The sequence below is a fragment of the Rhinopithecus roxellana genome, chromosome 13, assembly GCF_007565055.1.
Source record: "Rhinopithecus roxellana isolate Shanxi Qingling chromosome 13, ASM756505v1, whole genome shotgun sequence".
NCBI lineage: Eukaryota > Metazoa > Chordata > Mammalia > Primates > Cercopithecidae > Rhinopithecus > Rhinopithecus roxellana.
The window spans coordinates 18888202-18905638 of record NC_044561.1 but is presented as its reverse complement, the minus strand read 5'-3'; the positions used below and the strand labels follow the sequence as shown (position 1 = coordinate 18905638).

General features: G+C 51.6%; 1 protein-coding gene and 1 long non-coding RNA gene across 12 annotated transcripts in view; both read right to left on the bottom strand.

The window, feature by feature from the left end:
- Positions 1–378: 378 nt before the first annotated feature.
- Positions 379–2979, bottom strand: LOC115892775. The gene is made up of 3 exons (XR_004052685.1): positions 2469–2979; positions 1417–1538; positions 379–937 (listed from the first exon to the last, which is right to left on the bottom strand). It is a non-coding gene; the product is annotated as an uncharacterized LOC115892775 (long non-coding RNA).
- An 8666-nt stretch (positions 2980–11645) lies between these two features.
- Positions 11646–17437, bottom strand: part of DEPDC5 (DEP domain containing 5, GATOR1 subcomplex subunit) — a 156569-nt gene continuing 150777 nt past the window's right edge. For 7 of the 11 annotated variants that reach the window (XR_004052681.1, XR_004052682.1, XM_030914912.1 and 4 more), the window contains 2 exons: positions 12592–12674; positions 11646–12453 (listed from right to left, as the gene is read on the bottom strand). Coding sequence is in view for 9 of the 11 variants with exons in the window: in XM_030914912.1 (XP_030770772.1) it covers positions 12161–12453; positions 12592–12674 (376 nt within the window). In the remaining 2 variants the exon portion in view is untranslated. The remainder of the gene's footprint in view (positions 12454–12591; positions 12675–17437) is intronic. The other 4 variants (XM_030914913.1, XM_010360709.2, XM_030914910.1 and 1 more) reach the window with 3 other exon arrangements.

Sequence of the window (17437 nt, the reverse complement as noted above, 5' to 3'; positions counted from 1 at the left end):
GTGCAGTGGTGTGATCTCAGCTCACTGCAGCCTCCACCTCCCGGGATCAAGCAATTCTCTGCCTCAGCCTCTCCAGTAGCTGGGATTATAGTATAGGCACCCGCCACCACACTGGTTTTTTTTTTTTTTTTTTTTTTTTTTTTTTGAGACAGAATCTCGCTCTCTGTCTCACCAGGTTGGAGTGTGGTGGCACAATCTCGGCTCACTGCAACCTCTACCTCCTGAGTTCAAGCGATTCTCCGGCCTCAGCCTCCTGAGTAGCTGGGATTACAGGCACACGCCACCACACCCAGTTAATTTTTCTATTTTTAGTAGAGACGGGGTTTCACCATGTTGGCCAGGATGGTCTTGATCTCTTGACTTCGTGATCCGCCCTCCTCGGCCTCCTAAAGTGCTGGGATTACAGGCGGGAGGCACCGCGCCTGGCCCCCCCTTACACCTTTCACAGTGGCCTCTCCTTTGTCTTTTGAGCACTTTTCACAACTATACTTATTACTTCACAACCCTAAAAATCGTTATTTGTGTAATTTTTTGTTTAATATCCTTCCTCCTGCATCTACACGATGCCTGGCACGTGGGTGACTGTTAATACATATGTGTGGGCAGCACGGTGACTGAACCTGTGAACAACAAATGAGTGAGTAAACCACAAACAAATCTCCCTCCCATGGCGATGGGCTGGCTGCGATTCCACTGGGACACAGGGACTTGTATAAAGGGGCAGCTCCCTTAGAGTCTACATCATAAAACCTGATAGGAACAGTATCTTGTGATCACTGTGACAGGCAGCCCAAGGGGGCATGCACAAAGCAATCCCAAGATGTGTGCAGTGGGGGGTGGACACCCAGCTCCCTGCATAGGTCAGACTCCAGAGCTGGCCAGTTTCTCTGTTGTCCTCCAATCTGGCTTCAAGTGGTGGCAACCACTCTCCTGGTTCCTGCAGAAGAGACACGAAGGTGGTGAGGGGGTGTCTCACAAGGAGAACTGTGCCGGTTTCACTTCTGCTTTGAGGCGAGACACATCCTGTGTGTCAGACTACCCAGGGAGTGCTCCTGTTCTCCCAGGGCCAACCACCAACAGTGCAGTGACCAGGAGCAGGAGACCCTGGGGAGTCGGGACCAGGGACATGGCTCTCATGGCTGTGCAGGGAGCTTGGCCCCAGGCCCTTCCCTGCCTCCTTCCCTGCACGGCTGCCCCTCCACAGAGGCCTTTCTCACTGGGTTTCTGTCTCCCATGCCCCATCTCATTGTGAGGAAAAGCCCAGCCTGGCTAGGGGGGATGGAGGGGTCGGGAGAATGCAGACAGGTTCAATCCCTCCTCTGCTCTGTGTGCTCGCTCGGTATCCCCAGGCAAGTCCTGAACTTCCCTGAGACTCAGTTTCTCCTCTGAGAAGTGGGGTCCCCATTACCCACTCACCTCCATCAGGGCTGTCCTCAGGCCCTAGCAGGTTGGTGGGCACACACTTTTTTTCTGCTTGCTTTCTCTCTTTTCCCAAGCTTCAGACTAGCTGGTGGTATATCATGTTCCTTGCACACCTTCTGGGCACGTTCAAAACAAAATGTTTAGGCCAAGCATGGTGGCTCATATCTGTAATTCCAGCACTTTGGGAGGCCCGAGGTGTGTGGATCGCTTGAGCCCAAGAGTTCGAGACAGCTTGGGCAACATAGTGAGATCCTGTCTCCACAAAAAATTAGTAGGGTGTGGTGGTATGTGCCTATAGTCCCAGCGACTCGGGAGGCTGTGGTGGGAGGATCAACTGAACCTGGGAGGCAGAGGTTGTAGTGAGCTGTGATCACGCCACTGCACTCCAGCCTGGGTGACAGAGCAAGACCCTGTCTGAAAATAAAATAAAATAGAAAACCAGAATGTTTGGCCTCCATTATGGGAGCATTTACAGCACTGCCTTAAAATGAGGGAGCACCCTGCGCCACTCGGACACCTTTGCAAAGCTGACTGCGTCGGGTCCCCACCATGATCCCTCGAAGGAAGCTGGAGAAATGCTGTCATCACTGCACCCTCAAACTTGAGGTCGAGTGAGGTGAGTGGACTTGCTCAGGATCACAAGCAGGGGCCACTACTGTCAGACAAGAGTAACAGTGACTCTTCTTCAGACTGAGTTCTCAAAAGGCTGTCACAACTCCCCCACCCTTTTCTTTGTTGAGACAGAGTCTCCCTCCGTCACCCAGGCTGGAGTGCAGTGGTGCGATCTCGGCTTACTGCAGCCTCCGCCTCCCAAGTTCAAGTGATTCTCAGCCTCAGCCTCCCGAGTAGCCGAGATTACAGGCATGCGCCACCACACCTGGCTAAGTTTTGCGTTTTTAGTAGAGACAGGGTTTTGCCACGATGGCCAGGCTAGTCTCGAATTCCTGGCCTCAAGTGATCTGCCTGCTTTGGCCTCCCAAAGTGCTGGAATTACAGGCATGAGTCATTGCGCCCAGCCCAACAACCCTTATTTCCCAGGTTCTCACACTGGCTTCTCCAGTTATGTAATGAAGTCTTGATGATTCCCATCTTGTCACTAGACGGATGAGGGTCAGGGTCGTTTCAAAAGGCTATGCAGGGTCACCTGGTGAAGAAACAGCAGGTTGAACCTGGGCACAGGGTTTCTGGTTCCCTGAGGAGAAAGGGAACATGAAAGGGAACATGAAAGAGATCATTTCCCTACTTGTCCTATCAGAGACACCAGCCACCACTGTGGAGCTTGGGTGTGTTCAGAGGCCATTGTTTTACCTAGATCTGGGGCCAGGAAGAGCAAAGGCTGACAGGTGATCAAGGCCCCATGTGGCATGACCCCAGGGGACAGGCTGGCTCAGGGCTTCCAGACAATGGGCTATTTGTTGGCTCCAGTGTGCACCCTGGGACTTGCCAGCACTCACCTCTAGTTGTTGAAAGGGCAGGCTGGGTGAGGCAGGTCGGGGAACTCTCTCTGCAGTTCTTTCAGTTTTTAGTCGTCTTCTCTTGACTGTTCTGTTGCCAAAGCCCCCCAGCCCTCCAGCATCCCCTTCCCCACCCCATACTCCTCACCTGTTAGGAGAACTCTTACGTAGATGTCAAGTCCCAGCCCGAATGCCTTTCTCCAGTCTTCCCCAGCTCCCCTACACAGAATGAAGCCCTCTCCTCTATTTCTTTTTTTCTTGAGACCGAGTCTTGCCCTGTTGCCCAGGCTGGAGTGCGGAGGTACGATCTTGGCTCAATGCAAACTCCACCTCCCGAGTTCAAGTGATTCTCCTGCCTCAGCCTCCCGACTAGCTGGGATTACAGGCACCCACCACTATGCCTAGCTAATTTTTTTTTTCCTGTATTTTTAGTAGAGATGGGGTTTCACCATGTTGGCCAGGCTGGTCTCGAACTCCTGACCTCAAGTGATCCACTTGCCTCAGTCTCCCAAATTGCTGGGATTATAGGCATGAGCCACCACACCGGCCGATTTCTTTCTTTTTTTTTTTGAGATGGAGTCTTGCTCTGTTGCCCATGCTGGAGTGCAGTGGCATGATCTTGGCTCACTGCAAGCTCCGCCTCCCAGGTTCATGCCATTCTCCTGCCTCAGCCTCCCAAGCAGCTGGGACTACAGGCGCCCGCCACCATGCCTGGCTAAATTTTTTTGTATTTTTAGTAGAGACGGGGTTTCACTGTGTTAGCCAGGATGGTCTCGATCTCCTGACCTCATCATTCGCCCACCTCGGGCTCCCAAAGTGCTGGGATTATAGATGTGAGCCACCGCGCTTGGCTAGCACCCAGCCAGTTTCTGTACTGCATTACAGAGAGCCAATCTCAGACCTCTTCTAGAGTGCTATGGTGGCTGCTTTGCATGTCTGCTTCCCTCCACCAGGAGGGCAAGGCCCACATTGGTTCAACCTTGCATAAATGTTGGCTGAATGAATGAATTCAATAAATTCTAAATAAGTGCCAAATGTGTGATGGGCACTTGCCGTGGAGGATACAAGGATGAGCAAGATGTGTTCTCTGCCTTCAAAGAGCTTACATTCGATGGGAGAGGCAAGCTATGTGAACAAGGAAAGTGGAAGAGAAACACAGAAGCCATGTCCCAGCAAGCGAGCTTCCATATGGCCAGCATTCTAATCCTGGTGCTGTGGTAACCTGCTGTATGCCTCTAAGCAGGCCTCTTAGCCACTCTGGCCTTGGAACCCAGCAAGAGTAATTGCTATAAATTGATGATGGGGTTGCCATTGGATTCAGTTCACAGGAAGGGGCAAGTGGCAGATGCCTCTTCTTCCAAAGTCACAGGAGGGAGGGAGTCCCCTTCTAAACCTTTTACCTGACCACAGTCTAGTTCATGGTGTCTGAAGCTGACACGACTGACATTGGAGGCTGGATAATTCTTTGCTGTAAGGTCTATCCTGAGCATTGTAGGTTTTTTTAGAAGTACTCACTAGAGGCTGGGCACAGTGGCTCACGCCTGTAATCCCAGCACTTTGAGAGGCTGAGGTAGGAGGATCATTGGAGGCCAGGAGTTCAAGAACAGCCTGGCTAACATGGCAAAACTGTCTCTACAAAAAAATACAAAAATTAGCCAGGCATGGCGGCACATGCCTATAATCTCAGGTACTCAGGAGGCTGAGGCACAAGAATCGCTTGAACCCAGGAGGTGGAGGTTGCAGTCAGCCAAGGTTGTGCCACTGTGCTCCAGCCTGGATGACACAGTGAGACCCTGTCTCAAAAAAAAAAAAAAAAAAAAAAAAAGAAAAGGGCACAGACAGGAGGAAAGAAACTGCGTTCCAGTGGCAACTGTGGGACTGAAAGGGACTGGAATTCCCCCCTCAGCACTCATCCATCCTGTTGGTTGAGAAGGGAAAAAGTCTATAATCTTGTGGTCCCCAATGTTTCTCCCAGATGAGTTCACATGAAAATTCTGGGGCTCAGAGAGAAAAGGCTTTTCCAGAGATTGCATAGCAATTCCCCATCTCCCCTCATCCCCATGGGAAAATAGATTTTCTTGTTGGAAGGACTATATGCTGATTCACTGAGGAAACAGAGGAATCTTGCTCCAGCCAGAGAAGCAGATGGAGGTCAAATCTGAAGGCTGGTAGAACTGAGTACTTGGCACCAGCTTTCGCTACACGCAAATGCTACATCCCGGGCATTTCAGGTTAGGTTTAGGGCAAGTGTGTGGCACAGTCTGAAGGCCAGGAGCTGCCTGAAGCACTTGGAGGCTGAAGCCACAGCTGCAGACCACAAGAGAGAGCACACACAGTGCCTTCCAGATAGAAGCCTGGAAGGGAGGAAAGGCCATTGGTCCTGTATCAAAGTCACTGAGTCACTGCCCATTCCCTACCAGAGAACCTGTATATGAGACCATGTCTACATGTTACACCACATCTGTACCCCTGCAGCTTCAACATACATGTAAGGCAGTCAGTTGAAAGGAACGAAGGGGTCCCCAGGCAGGAACCCAGGATGGAGCAGTGGGTGGCATCTCATGGACACAGCACCGCCAGGAGGCGAAGGGGGCAGCACAGCTGGTGGTGACTGGGCTGATTCCCATGAACCTGATTCCTAGCCCAGCTGTTTGTTAGCGTATGGGCGTGGATCCTACTTACTGGAGCCTTCCACCCCTCAGCTGGTATGTTGATAACATTATGCAGTAAGCCAGGTGCAGTGGCTCACACCTGTAATCCCAGCACTCTGGGAGGCCAAGGCGGGTGGATCATTTGAGGTCAGAAGTTCGAGATCAGCTTGACCAATATGGTGAAACCCTGTCTCTACTAAAATTACAAAAATCAGCTGGATATGGTGGCATGTACCTATAGTCCCAGCTACCGGGGAGACTGAGGCAGGAGAATTGCTTGAACTTGGGAGGCAGAGGTTGCAGTGAGCCAAGATTCTGCCACTGCATTCCAAGTCTGGGCAACAGAGCAAGATTCTGTCTCAACTACAACAACAAAAAAAATAGATTATGCAATGAAAAGGTGTATGACACATAGCCCAGGACACAGGAAACACTCAATGGAGTGACCATTATATTCTGTGTTTTTCTCAAGTTTTCTGGGTAACTGAAGAGGCCTGTAAATTGGCTTCTATTCAGCATTCCCTCCAGTATTTCCTATCTGCTTCAGCAAGGCCTCACAGATTTGCACAGTGTCTCTGGCATACATCATGTACTCCTTCCTTTTTTTTTTTTTTTTTTTTTTTTTGAGATGGGGTTTCCCTGTGTTGCCCAGGCTGGAGTGCAGTGGTGCAATCTCGGCTCACTGCAACCTCTGCCTCCCAGGTTCAAGGGATTCTCCTGCCTCAGCCTTCCAAGTAGCTGGGACTACAGGCGCCCCGCCACCATGCCCAGCTGTTTTTTTTGTTTTTTGTTTTTTGAGACGGAGTCTCGCTCTGTCGCCCAGGCTGGAGTGCAGTGGCCGGATCTCAGCTCACTGCAAGCTCCGCCTCCCGGGTTTATGCCATTCTTCTGCCTCAGCCTCCCACATAGCTGGGACTACAGGCGCCCGCCACATCGCCCGGCTAGTTTTTTGTATTTTTTAGTAGAGACGGGGTTTCACCGTGTTAGCCAGGATGGACTCGATCTCCTGACCTCGTGATCCGCCCGTCTCGGCCTCCCAAAGTGCTGGGATTACAGGCTTGAGCCACCGCGCCCGGCCTGTTTTTTTTTTTTTTTTTTTAAGATGAAATTTTGGCGGGGCGCGGTGGCTCAAGCCTGTAATCCCAGCACTTTGGGAGGCCAAGACGGGCGGATCACGAGGTCAGGAGATCGAGTCCATCCTGGCTAACACGGTGAAACCCCGTCTCTACTAAAAAATACAAAAAAAACTAGCCGGGCGAGGTGGCGGGCGCCTGTAGTCCCAGCTACTCGGGAGGCTGAGGCAGGAGAATGGCGTAAACCCGGGAGGCGGAGCTTGCAGTGAGCTGAGATCCGGCCACTGCACTCCAGCCCGGGCGACAGAGCAGGACTCCATCTCAAAAAAAAAAAAAAAAAGATGAAGTTTCACTCTTGTTGCCCAGGCTGGAATGCAGTGGCGTGATCTCGGCTCACTGCAACCTCTGCCTCCCGAGTTCAAGTGATTCTCCTGCCTCAGCCTCCTGAGTAGCTGGGACTACAGGCACGCGCCACCATGCCCAGCTAATTTTTGTATTTTTAATAGAGACAGGGTTTCACCATGTTGGCCAGGATAATCTCGATCTCTTGACCTCTTGATCCACCCACCTTGGCCTCCCAAAGTGTTGGAATTACAGGCGTGAGCCACCGCGCCCCACCCTAACTTTTGTATTTTTAGTAGAGATGGGTTTCACCATGTTTGCCAGGCTGGTCTCAAACTCCTGACCTCAGGTGATCTTGGCCTCCCAGAGTGCTGAGATGACAGGCGTGAGCCACCGCATCCGGCCTATATAATCTGTTGACAGGCTCCTGACCAGCATGCACATGTCCTCCATGTCTGACCAAACCAGACTCCCTATGGGCTGAGCTTTGTACCTACAAAAAGGTGGATGGGTCTGAGAGACAGGTAGGATGAATGGATGGGAGGACTGGAGGATGATGGAGGAGGAAGGCATCGAGTTTGACTACCAGATTCTGGTTTGGCCAAGTGGGTGGAAGGAGGTGCCCACCAGAGAGAGGAGGAATCAGGAAAGTAGGCAGCAGGACACTGGGGCTCATGGGCAGGAGAGTTTCAGGTTCCGCTCTGTTGGGGGAGTGACCCAGCATCCTAACTCACCAGCCGCCCCTTCTTCCACCAAATCATGCTCTGGGCCTTCTGCTGGGCAATTGCAGGGGCGATTGTTGGCCTTACACACGGGACACTGAGGATCGCAAGTGGTTGTTCAGTTCGTATGTGATCTGAACAGGCCAGCGGCTGCTTTGTCCAGCACCATCACTCAATGGCTTGAGAGCACAATGGAGACTCCCATCCAGGAATGTGAGAGCAGCTGTTCAGCTGTTTGAGAGCAGACATTTGCTTACTCTCTTTTTGTAAGACCTTTCATATACGTGGCTTCTTTTTTTTCTTTTTTGAGATAGGGTCTCACTCTGTCACCCAGGCTGGAGTGCAGTGGTGCAATCACAGCTCATTGCAGACCTCCTGCGTTCAAGAGATACCCCACCTCAGCCTCTCAGGTAGCTGGGAAGACAGGTGCGAGTCACCATGTCCAGCTAACTTTTGTTTTTTCTTAGAGTCTTGCTCTGTGGCCCAGGCTGGAGTACAGTAGCATAATCTCAGCTCACTGCAACCTCCACCCCTCGGGTTCAAATGGTTCTCTTGCCTCAGCCTCCCGAGTAGCTGGGATTATAGGTGCACACCACCATGCCCAGCTAATTTTTGTATTTTTCATAGAGATGGGGTTCCATCATGTTGGCCAGGCTAGTATCAAATTCCTGACCTCACATGATCCGCCCACCTCGGCCTCACAAAGTGTTAGGATTACAGGCGTGAGCCACTGCACCCGGCCCTAAGCTAATTTTTTATTTTATTTTATTTATTTATTTTTTTGTAGCGATGGGGTCTTCCTATGTTGCTCAGGCTGATCTCAAACTCCTGGGCTCAAGTGATCCTCCCATCTCAGACTCCCAAAGTGTTGGGATTACAAGTGTGGGCCAACCGTGCCCAGCTACATGTGTCTTCTGATTCTCCAACCACCCGGGGAGATAGCTTCCCATTTCATAGATGAGGGGATTGGCATATCTGAGAAAAGGTAAGGTGAAAAAGGAAAACACGTTTTTATCAAAGTCCTGCTCCATTTCCAGGAATTATCCAGTGCTCTTTCACATATATTAACAAACCTATTGTCTCAAAACCATTACATGCAGCATCCATAGCTGCGTTTTAAGTTCTAAATAAGTTCAAGTTCTGTGAAGTAACTAAGGAGCCCAGGTAGGAAGGTGGAGATTCAGATGTAAAATCCAGTGCCCAGGCCAGGCGCGGTGGCTCACACCTGTACCATCCCAGCACTTTGGGAGGCCGAGGAGGTTGGATCACCTGAGGTCAGGAGATCGAGACCATCCTTGCCAACATGACGAAACCCTGTCTCTACTAAAAATACAAAAAATAACCGGGCATGGTGATGTGCGCTTGTAGTCCCAGTTACTCAGGAGGCTGGGGCAGGAGAATTGCTTGAACCGAAGGCAGAGGTCGCAGTGAGCCATCGCACCCCTGCACTCCAGCATGGGCGACAGAGCAAGACTCCGTCTCAAAAAAAAAAAAATAAATAAAAAATAAAAATAAAAAAATAAAACAAAAAAATCCAGTGCCCACCCCTGGAATCCGAAGTTCATTCACTTACTATACATTCAGTCAACAACCATTTCTCCAACATCTACTATTATCATGCACACGTGACACCAAAAAGATGAACAAAATAGAGAACCTTTGGCTGGGCACGGTGGCTCATGCCTGTAATCCCAGCACTTTGGGAGGCCAAAGGCAGGTGGATCACCTGAGGTCAGGAGTTCGAGACCAGCCTGGCCAACATGGTGAAACCCTGTCTCTACTAAAAAATACAAAAATTAGCTGATTGTGGTGGCGTGCATCTGTAATCCCAACTACTCACAAGCTGAGACAGGAGAATCGCTTGAACCTGGGATGCAGAGGTTACAGTGAGCCAAGATTGCACCACTGCACTCCAGCCTGGGACAGAGCAAGACTCCATCTCACAAAAAAAAAAAAAAAAAAAAAGCTGGGCGCGGCGGTTCATGCCTGTAATCCCAGCACTTTGGGACGCCGAGGCGGGCAGATCATGAGGTCAGGAGATCAAGACCATCCTGGCTAACACGGTGAAACCCCGTCTCTACTAAAAATACAAAAAATTAGCCGGGCATGGTGCCAGACACCTGTAGTCCCAGCTACTCGGGAGGCTGAGGCAGGAGAATGGTGTGAACCCGGGAGGCGGAGCTTGCAGTAAGCCAAGTTCGTGCCACGGCACTCCAGCCCGGGTGACAGAGCGAAACTCTGTCTCAAAAAAAAAAAAAAAAAAAAAAAAAAAAAAAAAGCTGGGTATGGTGGCTCATGCCTATAATCCCAGCACTTCGGGCACTTCGGGCACTTTGGGAGGCCGAGGTGGGTGGATCACCTGAGGTCAGGAGTTCGAGATCAGCCTGGCAAACATGGCAAAACCCTGTGTCTACTAAAAATAGGAAAATTAGTCGCGTTCTATCGCAGGCCCCTGTATCCCAGTTACTCACAGGCTGAGACAGGAGAATCACTCGAACCTGGGAGGGGGAGGCTGCAGTGAACTGAGATTGCACCACTGCTTTTCAGCCTGGGTGACAGAGCCAGACTCTGTCTCAAAAAAAAAAAAAAAAAAAAAAAGAGAAGCTTCTGCCATGGTAGAGTATAAACGTGTTGAGCACCATGCTGGAGAAGTACAAGGTGCTGTGGGTGGGTCTAACAGGGCCACCAACTCTGCTTCTCTGGAGAAGTGACATTTGAGCTAAGAGCTGATGGCTGACCACCAGGAGTTAGTAAGACAGAGCAGGCATGGAGGGAGGAATGTTCTAGGCAGATGGAACAGAGGGAACAGCATGTGCAAAGCATCTGAGCTGGTACAGTTTGTGATGTTCCAGGGAATGCGTGATGGCCAGGGTGGCTGTACGAACAGCCCACAGGACCAGATTGTGCAGGACCATGTAGGCTGCATCTAAGATTTTTGAAGTTTAAGTCACCAAAATGTTCTAGTTAAGTGGTGGCAAAATCACAGTGGTTTTATAAAAAGACTGACTGACAAGTGGAGTGAAAGCAGAGACAAACTAGAAGGTTTTCCTGGAGATCTAAGAGAAAGACAAAGGAAGGCTGGACTGAGTGGCAGCTCAGGGCCTGGGAAGAAGAGAATGGATGCAAAGCTATTGAGGAGGCAAATCAACAGGGCTTGTGATGAACTCCACGTGGTGAGATGGCACGGCAAGAAGTGGCAGCCACTGTCGGATTCTCCCCTCTGACCCACAGCCCCCAAACTGCCCTGAGTAGCTTAAGGCAGGGTGCTGAGGTTGAAGCACTATGCTGAGTCTTATCTCAGCAAACCTAAGCTAGGCCAGGCATGGTGGCTCACACCTGTAATCCCAGCACTTTGGGAGGCTGAGGTGAGTGGATTGCCTGAGATGAGGAGTTCAAGACCAGCCTGGCCAACATGGTGAAACCCCATCTCTACTTAAAATACAAAAAATTAGCCTGGTATGGTGGCAGGTGCCTGTAATCCCAGCTACTCGGGAGGCCGAGGCAGGAGAATCGCTTGAACCTGGGAGGCAGAGGTTGTAGTGAGCTCAGATCACACCATTGCACTCCAGCCTGAGCAACAAGAGTGAAAACTCTGTCTCAAAAAAAAAAAAAAAAAAAAAACAAAAAACCTAAGAGTCTACAAAGGTTTCCTTTGATTTTTTTCAGAATGCCATCATATCTGCATCCCAGAGCTGGGCTCACCCCATTTAGCAAGATTCATTCTGACAGCATGAGCCTACAGTTACCTCGTAAGTTATCCTGCCTGCTCACTGTCCTCACTGGAACCATCCTTGCTCCAGCCTAGCGGCCTATGAAAGAAATTTCTCAATAAACTCACAGCCAAACTCCCTAAGCCAGTGAATTCTGAAGCCCTTTCACCATCTGTGGCCTCTTCATTGACTGCCATGACCCCGGCCACCTGGTACAACTGCCCAGCTCAGGATGGGACTGCTTCTGTGGGGAACTGGGTGGGGACAGAGATGATGCACGTGGAGCTTTTTATTTGCTTCTGATATGTACAAGTATATACAGTAGGTGAGAGTCTATGGTACATTATTTCACAAAATTATCTTACATCTGTGCACACTCCCGGGCAGGAAGTGGCAGATTCTGCCCCTAATATCCCATAGATGGTGAAGGAAAAGGATGCTACCAGAAGCCACCCACTTCCAAGGACATTCATGGGGGCTGCCTGCCCTCTTCCCAGTCACTGGAACCCTCCCACGGACAATCTGTGCCTCCCACCTGCTCTGAGTACTTGCTGACAGGAGTGGCGGCAGCAGCAGCAGCTGCTTCCAAAGTCTTTCTCCTAGAGGAGAAGATTTGTTGTGGGGGCCAAAAAAAAAAAAAAAAAAAAAAAATGGCCCCCACTCACTGACAGTAGCAAATGGACATCTGACTCCTAGAACCTGCCTGGAATCCTCCTCTGCCCTGGGTTTGAGGGCAGCGGCTCACCCACCTTCCCTCAGCACAGGCACAGCCTTCTAACCCTGGCCTCACGGGGCACTGGCATGCATCTTCTCTAGGCAACTTGTCCAGAACGTGACCAGACGGTTGTCACGGTTGATGCAGAAGTCCGTGAAGTCCTTCAGCAGCCGATCAGCAAATTTTTCATCCCCTGTGGCACTGGAGCGCCATGTCTTGGTTAGCATGGTGTTGTAGGCCCAGTTGTAGCCGACCCGCTCCTCGCAGAACATGTTCTGGTTGGTGGAGCTGGTGGAGTTCCGCCGCCGCCGCTGCTGCCCTGAGAACTTGCGCTTGGAATAGGGCAGCTGCAGAAACACTGTTCCTGAAGAGAAAGGGGAGCGCCTGTGTGGCAGCCACCAGGAGGGCTCTTGGAGCCTGCTGAGGTGGTTCTGCAGCCACAGGTTTGGTGCAAGGAAAGGGATGTGGACCCACCTGTCCAACTCTGCCCGTAGCTCCTTACCTGTAACATGGATGTACTGAGGCTTGTTCTCAGCAGGGAAGTTAAAAGCAGAGGCAGAATATTTATCTTGAACAAACCCAAACCTAGGGAAGGACAGAAAGACATGCTGATCAGCGCCTCCTTAGTTAAAGGGGCAAGGGAAGAGAATGTAGCTGATAGGACTCTCGGACAGCCTGAGACACAGAGATCTGGAAAGATGTCTTTCTAGATTGCACATGCAGGCTGCTTTTGTCCTCACCCTTACCATTTTTTGACCTCTACCTCTTCCAACACCATGGCTCACCAGACCTCCTCACATCTAGCAGCCTGTCATCTCTGAGGTCCACCATGTCACCACCACCATAGTGAATGAAAACCTTCCCACCGGCTGCACTCTTCATCCAGCCTTCATCTCTGCCCAGACAGCCTGTCCCTCCTACCATGTTCCCTACCCATCCCAGCAGACCTTCCCGCTGAGCGTTCTCCCCCATCCCATCATGGGCCTCTCACTGGAATCTACCTCATGTCCTGACAGGCCACACATACCCACCCGCATACTTGAGGCTATCCATTCCTCCGGGGAAAGGCCTTATCTTTTTTTTTTTTTGGTGAAAGGGAGTCTTGCACTGTTGCCCAGACTGGAGTGCAATGGCATGATCTCGGCTCACTGCAACCTCCGCCTCCTGGTTCAAGTGATTCTCCTGCCTCAGCCTCCTGAGTAGCTGGGATTACAGGCATGTGCCACCACGCCTGGCTTATTTTTGTATTAGCCAGCATTAACCAGGATTGTCCTGGTAGTAGCCAGGAGAATCACTTGAATCTGGGAAGCAGAGGTTGCCATGAGCTGAGATCATGCCATTGTACTCCAGCCTCGGCAACAGGGTGAGACTCCATCTCAAAAAAAAAAAAAAAAAGAAAAGAAAAAAAAAGAGAAACGCCAAGCTAGGGCTCTCTGCTTCACTGTGCTCTGGAAATGGGCAGGAGGAGCCATTTTTCATCTATGGCTTGTTCTATTCCTGGTTTTTCTATTTCCATAAGGCACATTTATTACAGTTCTACCTGCTAAGAGCTGTAAAGGACGTGGTAACAGATGTGGCTCCTGCCCTCTAAGTCTGAGAGGTTTATGTAATGAAGACAGTGATGTAGGCAGAACTAAAGACGGGAAAATGCCTGTCTTCTTTCCTGGACTGAGTTCCTTGGGGAGGTGCTGTGTCGCATCCTCCACATAATCTGCATTCCATAATTTTTTACCGAAGAATACATGAAGTCAAATATGCAAACTACATGGGTAGGCTACTACGCACTGTAAGCTGCCTATCTACAGGCTGATTATATGATGAGGAGGTGGAGCGACCTCCACCTCCCGGGTTCAAGCAATTCTTGTGCGTCCAGCCTCCTGAGTAGCTGGGATTACAGGCGTGCGCCACCACGGCCGCCTAATTTTTGTATTTTTAGTAGAGACAGGGTTTCACCATTTTGGCCAGGCTGGTCTTGAACTGCTGACCTCAGGTGATCCGCCTGCCTCGGTCTCCCAAAGTGCTGGGATTACAGGCGTGAGCTACCACACCCAGCCTGCTTTCTCTCTACTTTCTAATTAAGGCTATTGATTTCCTTAGCATGCATCAGCCTGATCAAAGTAATTTTTCTTACCTCATTTCTTTCTTAGGTCACCAGGAAAGAACTTTATTTTTTATTATAAAACGGCAATGTAACCACATGGTTCCTGGCCACCTAGCTGTCCACTCAGGGAGAATGCAAGCCAGAAATGCAGTAAGGGCAGGGTGCGCCTATCGCTGGGGAGGGGATATAATCATCTCCACCTGCCCTGAAGAAGATGAAGGAGGAGCTGTAGGTCACAGCCTAGGGGCTGAGGAAGATGAAGGAGGAGCTGTAGGTCTCAGCCTAGGGGCTGAGGAAGATGGACACTTTTCTAGCTCTTTCTGAGATGGACCTTATGGGTGGGCTATGTCTGTTAGAGCCACAGTTGCACTTAAAGCTCCACCCTATGCAAAAGCTACATATGAAAGTACTCTAGGCAGGCACCTTGCTAGGCATTAGAGAAGGAAACACAAATAGGAAAAAGCATACCCCTGCCCTCCAGGGGCCCCCAAGTCACTAGAATACAGAGTGTTTTGAAAGAAAGGGAAAGAGGAATTCAGAGAGGGAACATTTGGGAATCCCTGGAGGAAGACTCTGACAGGTGTAGAAGGTGCAAGAGGTGTAAGTGTGGAAGGTGGGGGAGTTTAGGTGTGGAAGGTGGGGGGGGTTTAGGTGTGGAAGGTGGGGGTGTTTAGGTGTGGAAGGTGGGGGTGTTTAGGTGTGGAGGGTGGGGGTGTTTAGGTGTGGAGGGTGGGGGTGTTTAGGTGTGGAGGGTGGGGGTGTTTAGGTGTGGAGGGTGGGGGGGTTTAGGTGTGGAGGGTGGGGGGGTTTAGGTGTGGAGGGTGGGGGGGTTTAGGTGTGGAGGGTGGGGGGGTTTAGGTGTGGAGGGTGGGGGGGTTTAGGTGTGGAAGGTGGGGGGGTTTAGGTGTGGAGGGTGGGGGGTTTAGGTGTGGGGGGTGGGGAGTTTAGGTGTGGAAGGTGGGGAGTTTAGGTGTGGAAGGTGGGGAGTTTAGGTGTGGAGGGTGGGGAGTTTAGGTGTGGAGGGTGGAGGTACAGAAGGTGGGGGTTTAGGTGTGGAAACTGGGGTTTAGTTGTGGAAGGTGGGAGGGTTTAGGTGTGGAAGGTGAGGTTTAGGTGTGGAAGGTGAGGGGTTTAGGTGTGGAAGGTGAGGGGACAGTAGGTGTGGAAGGTGGAGGTACAGAAGGTGGGGGTTTAGGTGTGGAAGGTGGGGGGTTTAGGTGTGGAAGGTGAGGGGGTTTAGGTGTGGAAGGTGGGGGGTTTAGGTGTGGAAGGTGGGGGTTTAGGTGTGGAAGGTGGGGGTTTAGGTGTGGAAGGTGGGGTTTAGTTGTGGAAGGTGAGGGGTTTAGGTGTGGAAGGTGAGGGGGTTTAGGTGTGGAAGGTGGGGGGAGAGTAGGTGTGGAAGGTGGGGGGTTTAGGTGTGGAAGGTGGGGGGTTTAGGTGTGGAAGGTGAGGGGGTTTAGGTGTGGAAGGTGAGGGGTTTAGGTGTGGAAGGTGGGGGGTTTAGGTGTGGAAGGTGGGGGGTTTAGGTGTGGAAGGTGGGGGGTTTAGGTGTGGAAGGTGAGGGGTTTAGGTGTGGAAGGTGGGGGGTTTAGGTGTGGAAGGTGGGGGGTTTAGGTGTGGAAGGTGAGGGGGTTAGGTGTGGAAGGTGGGGGGTTTAGGTGTGGAAGGTGGGGGTTTAGGTGTGGAAGGTGGGGTTTAGGTGTGGAAGGTGAGGGGTTTAGGTGTGGAAGGTGAGGGGGTTTAGGTGTGGAAGGTGGGGGGTTTAGGTGTGGAAGGTGGGGGGTTTAGGTGTGGAAGGTGAGGGGTTTAGGTGTGGAAGGTGGGGGGTTTAGGTGTGGAAGGTGGGGGGTTTAGGTGTGGAAGGTGAGGGGTTTAGGTGTGGAAGGTGAGGGGGTTTAGGTGTGGAAGGTGGGGGTTTAGGTGTGGAAGGTGGGGGGAGAGTAGGTGTGGAAGGTGGAGGTACAGAAGGAGGGGGTTTAGGTGTGGAACGTGGGGTTTAGGTGTGGAAGGTGAGGGGGTTTAGGTGTGGAAGGTGGGGGTTTAGGTGTGGAAGGTGGGGGGTTTAGGTGTGGAAGGTGAGGGGGTTTAGGTGTGGAAGGTGGGGGGAGAGTAGGTATGGAAGGTGGAGGTACAGAAGGTGGGGGTTTAGGTGTGGAAGGTAGGGGGTTTAGGTGTGGAAGGTGGGGGGTTTAGGTGTGGAAGGTGAGGGGAGAGTAGGTATGGAAGGTGGAGGTACAGAAGGTGGGGGTTTAGGTGTGGAAGGTGGGGGGAGAGTAGGTATGGAAGGTGGAGGTACAGAAGGTGGGGGTTTAGGTGTGGAAGGTAGGGGGTTTAGGTGTGGAAGGTGGGGGGTTTAGGTGTGGAAGGTGAGGGGAGAGTAGGTATGGAAGGTGGAGGTACAGAAGGTGGGGGTTTAGGTGTGGAAGGTGAGGGGGTTTAGGTGTGGAAGGTGGGGGGAGAGTAGGTATGGAAGGTGGAGGTACAGAAGGTGGGGGGTTTAGGTGTGGAAGGTGAGGGGGTTTAGGTGTGGAAGGTGGGGGGGAGAGTAGGTATGGAAGGTGGAGGTACAGAAGGTGGGGGTTTAGGCGTGGAAGGTAGGGGGTTTAGGTGTGGAAGGTGGGGGGTTTAGGTGTGGAAGGTGAGGGGAGAGTAGGTATGGAAGGTGGAGGTACAGAAGGTGGGGGTTTAGGTGTGGAAGGTGAGGGGGTTTAGGTGTGGAAGGTGGGGGGTTTAGGTGTGGAAGGTGAGGGGAGAGTAGGTATGGAAGGTGGAGGTACAGAAGGTGGGGGTTTAGGTGTGGAAGGTGAGGGGGTTTAGGTGTGGAAGGTGGGGGGAGAGTAGGTATGGAAGGTGGAGGTACAGAAGGTGGGGGATTTAGGTGTGGAAGGTGAGGGGGTTTAGGTGTGGAAGGTGGGGGGAGAGTAGGTATGGAAGGTGGAGGTACAGAAGGTGGGGGTTTAGGCGTGGAAGGTAGGGGGTTTAGGTGTGGAAGGTGGGGGGTTTAGGTGTGGAAGGTGAGGGGAGAGTAGGTATGGAAGGTGGAGGTACAGAAGGTGGGGGTTTAGGTGTGGAAGGTGAGGGGGTTTAGGTGTGGAAGGTGGGGGGAGAGTAGGTATGGAAGGTGGAGGTACAGAAGGTGGGGGTTTAGGTGTGGAAGGTGAGGGGGTTTAGGTGTGGAAGGTGGGGGGTTTAGGTGTGGAAGGTGAGGGGAGAGTAGGTATGGAAGGTGGAGGTACAGAAGGTGGGG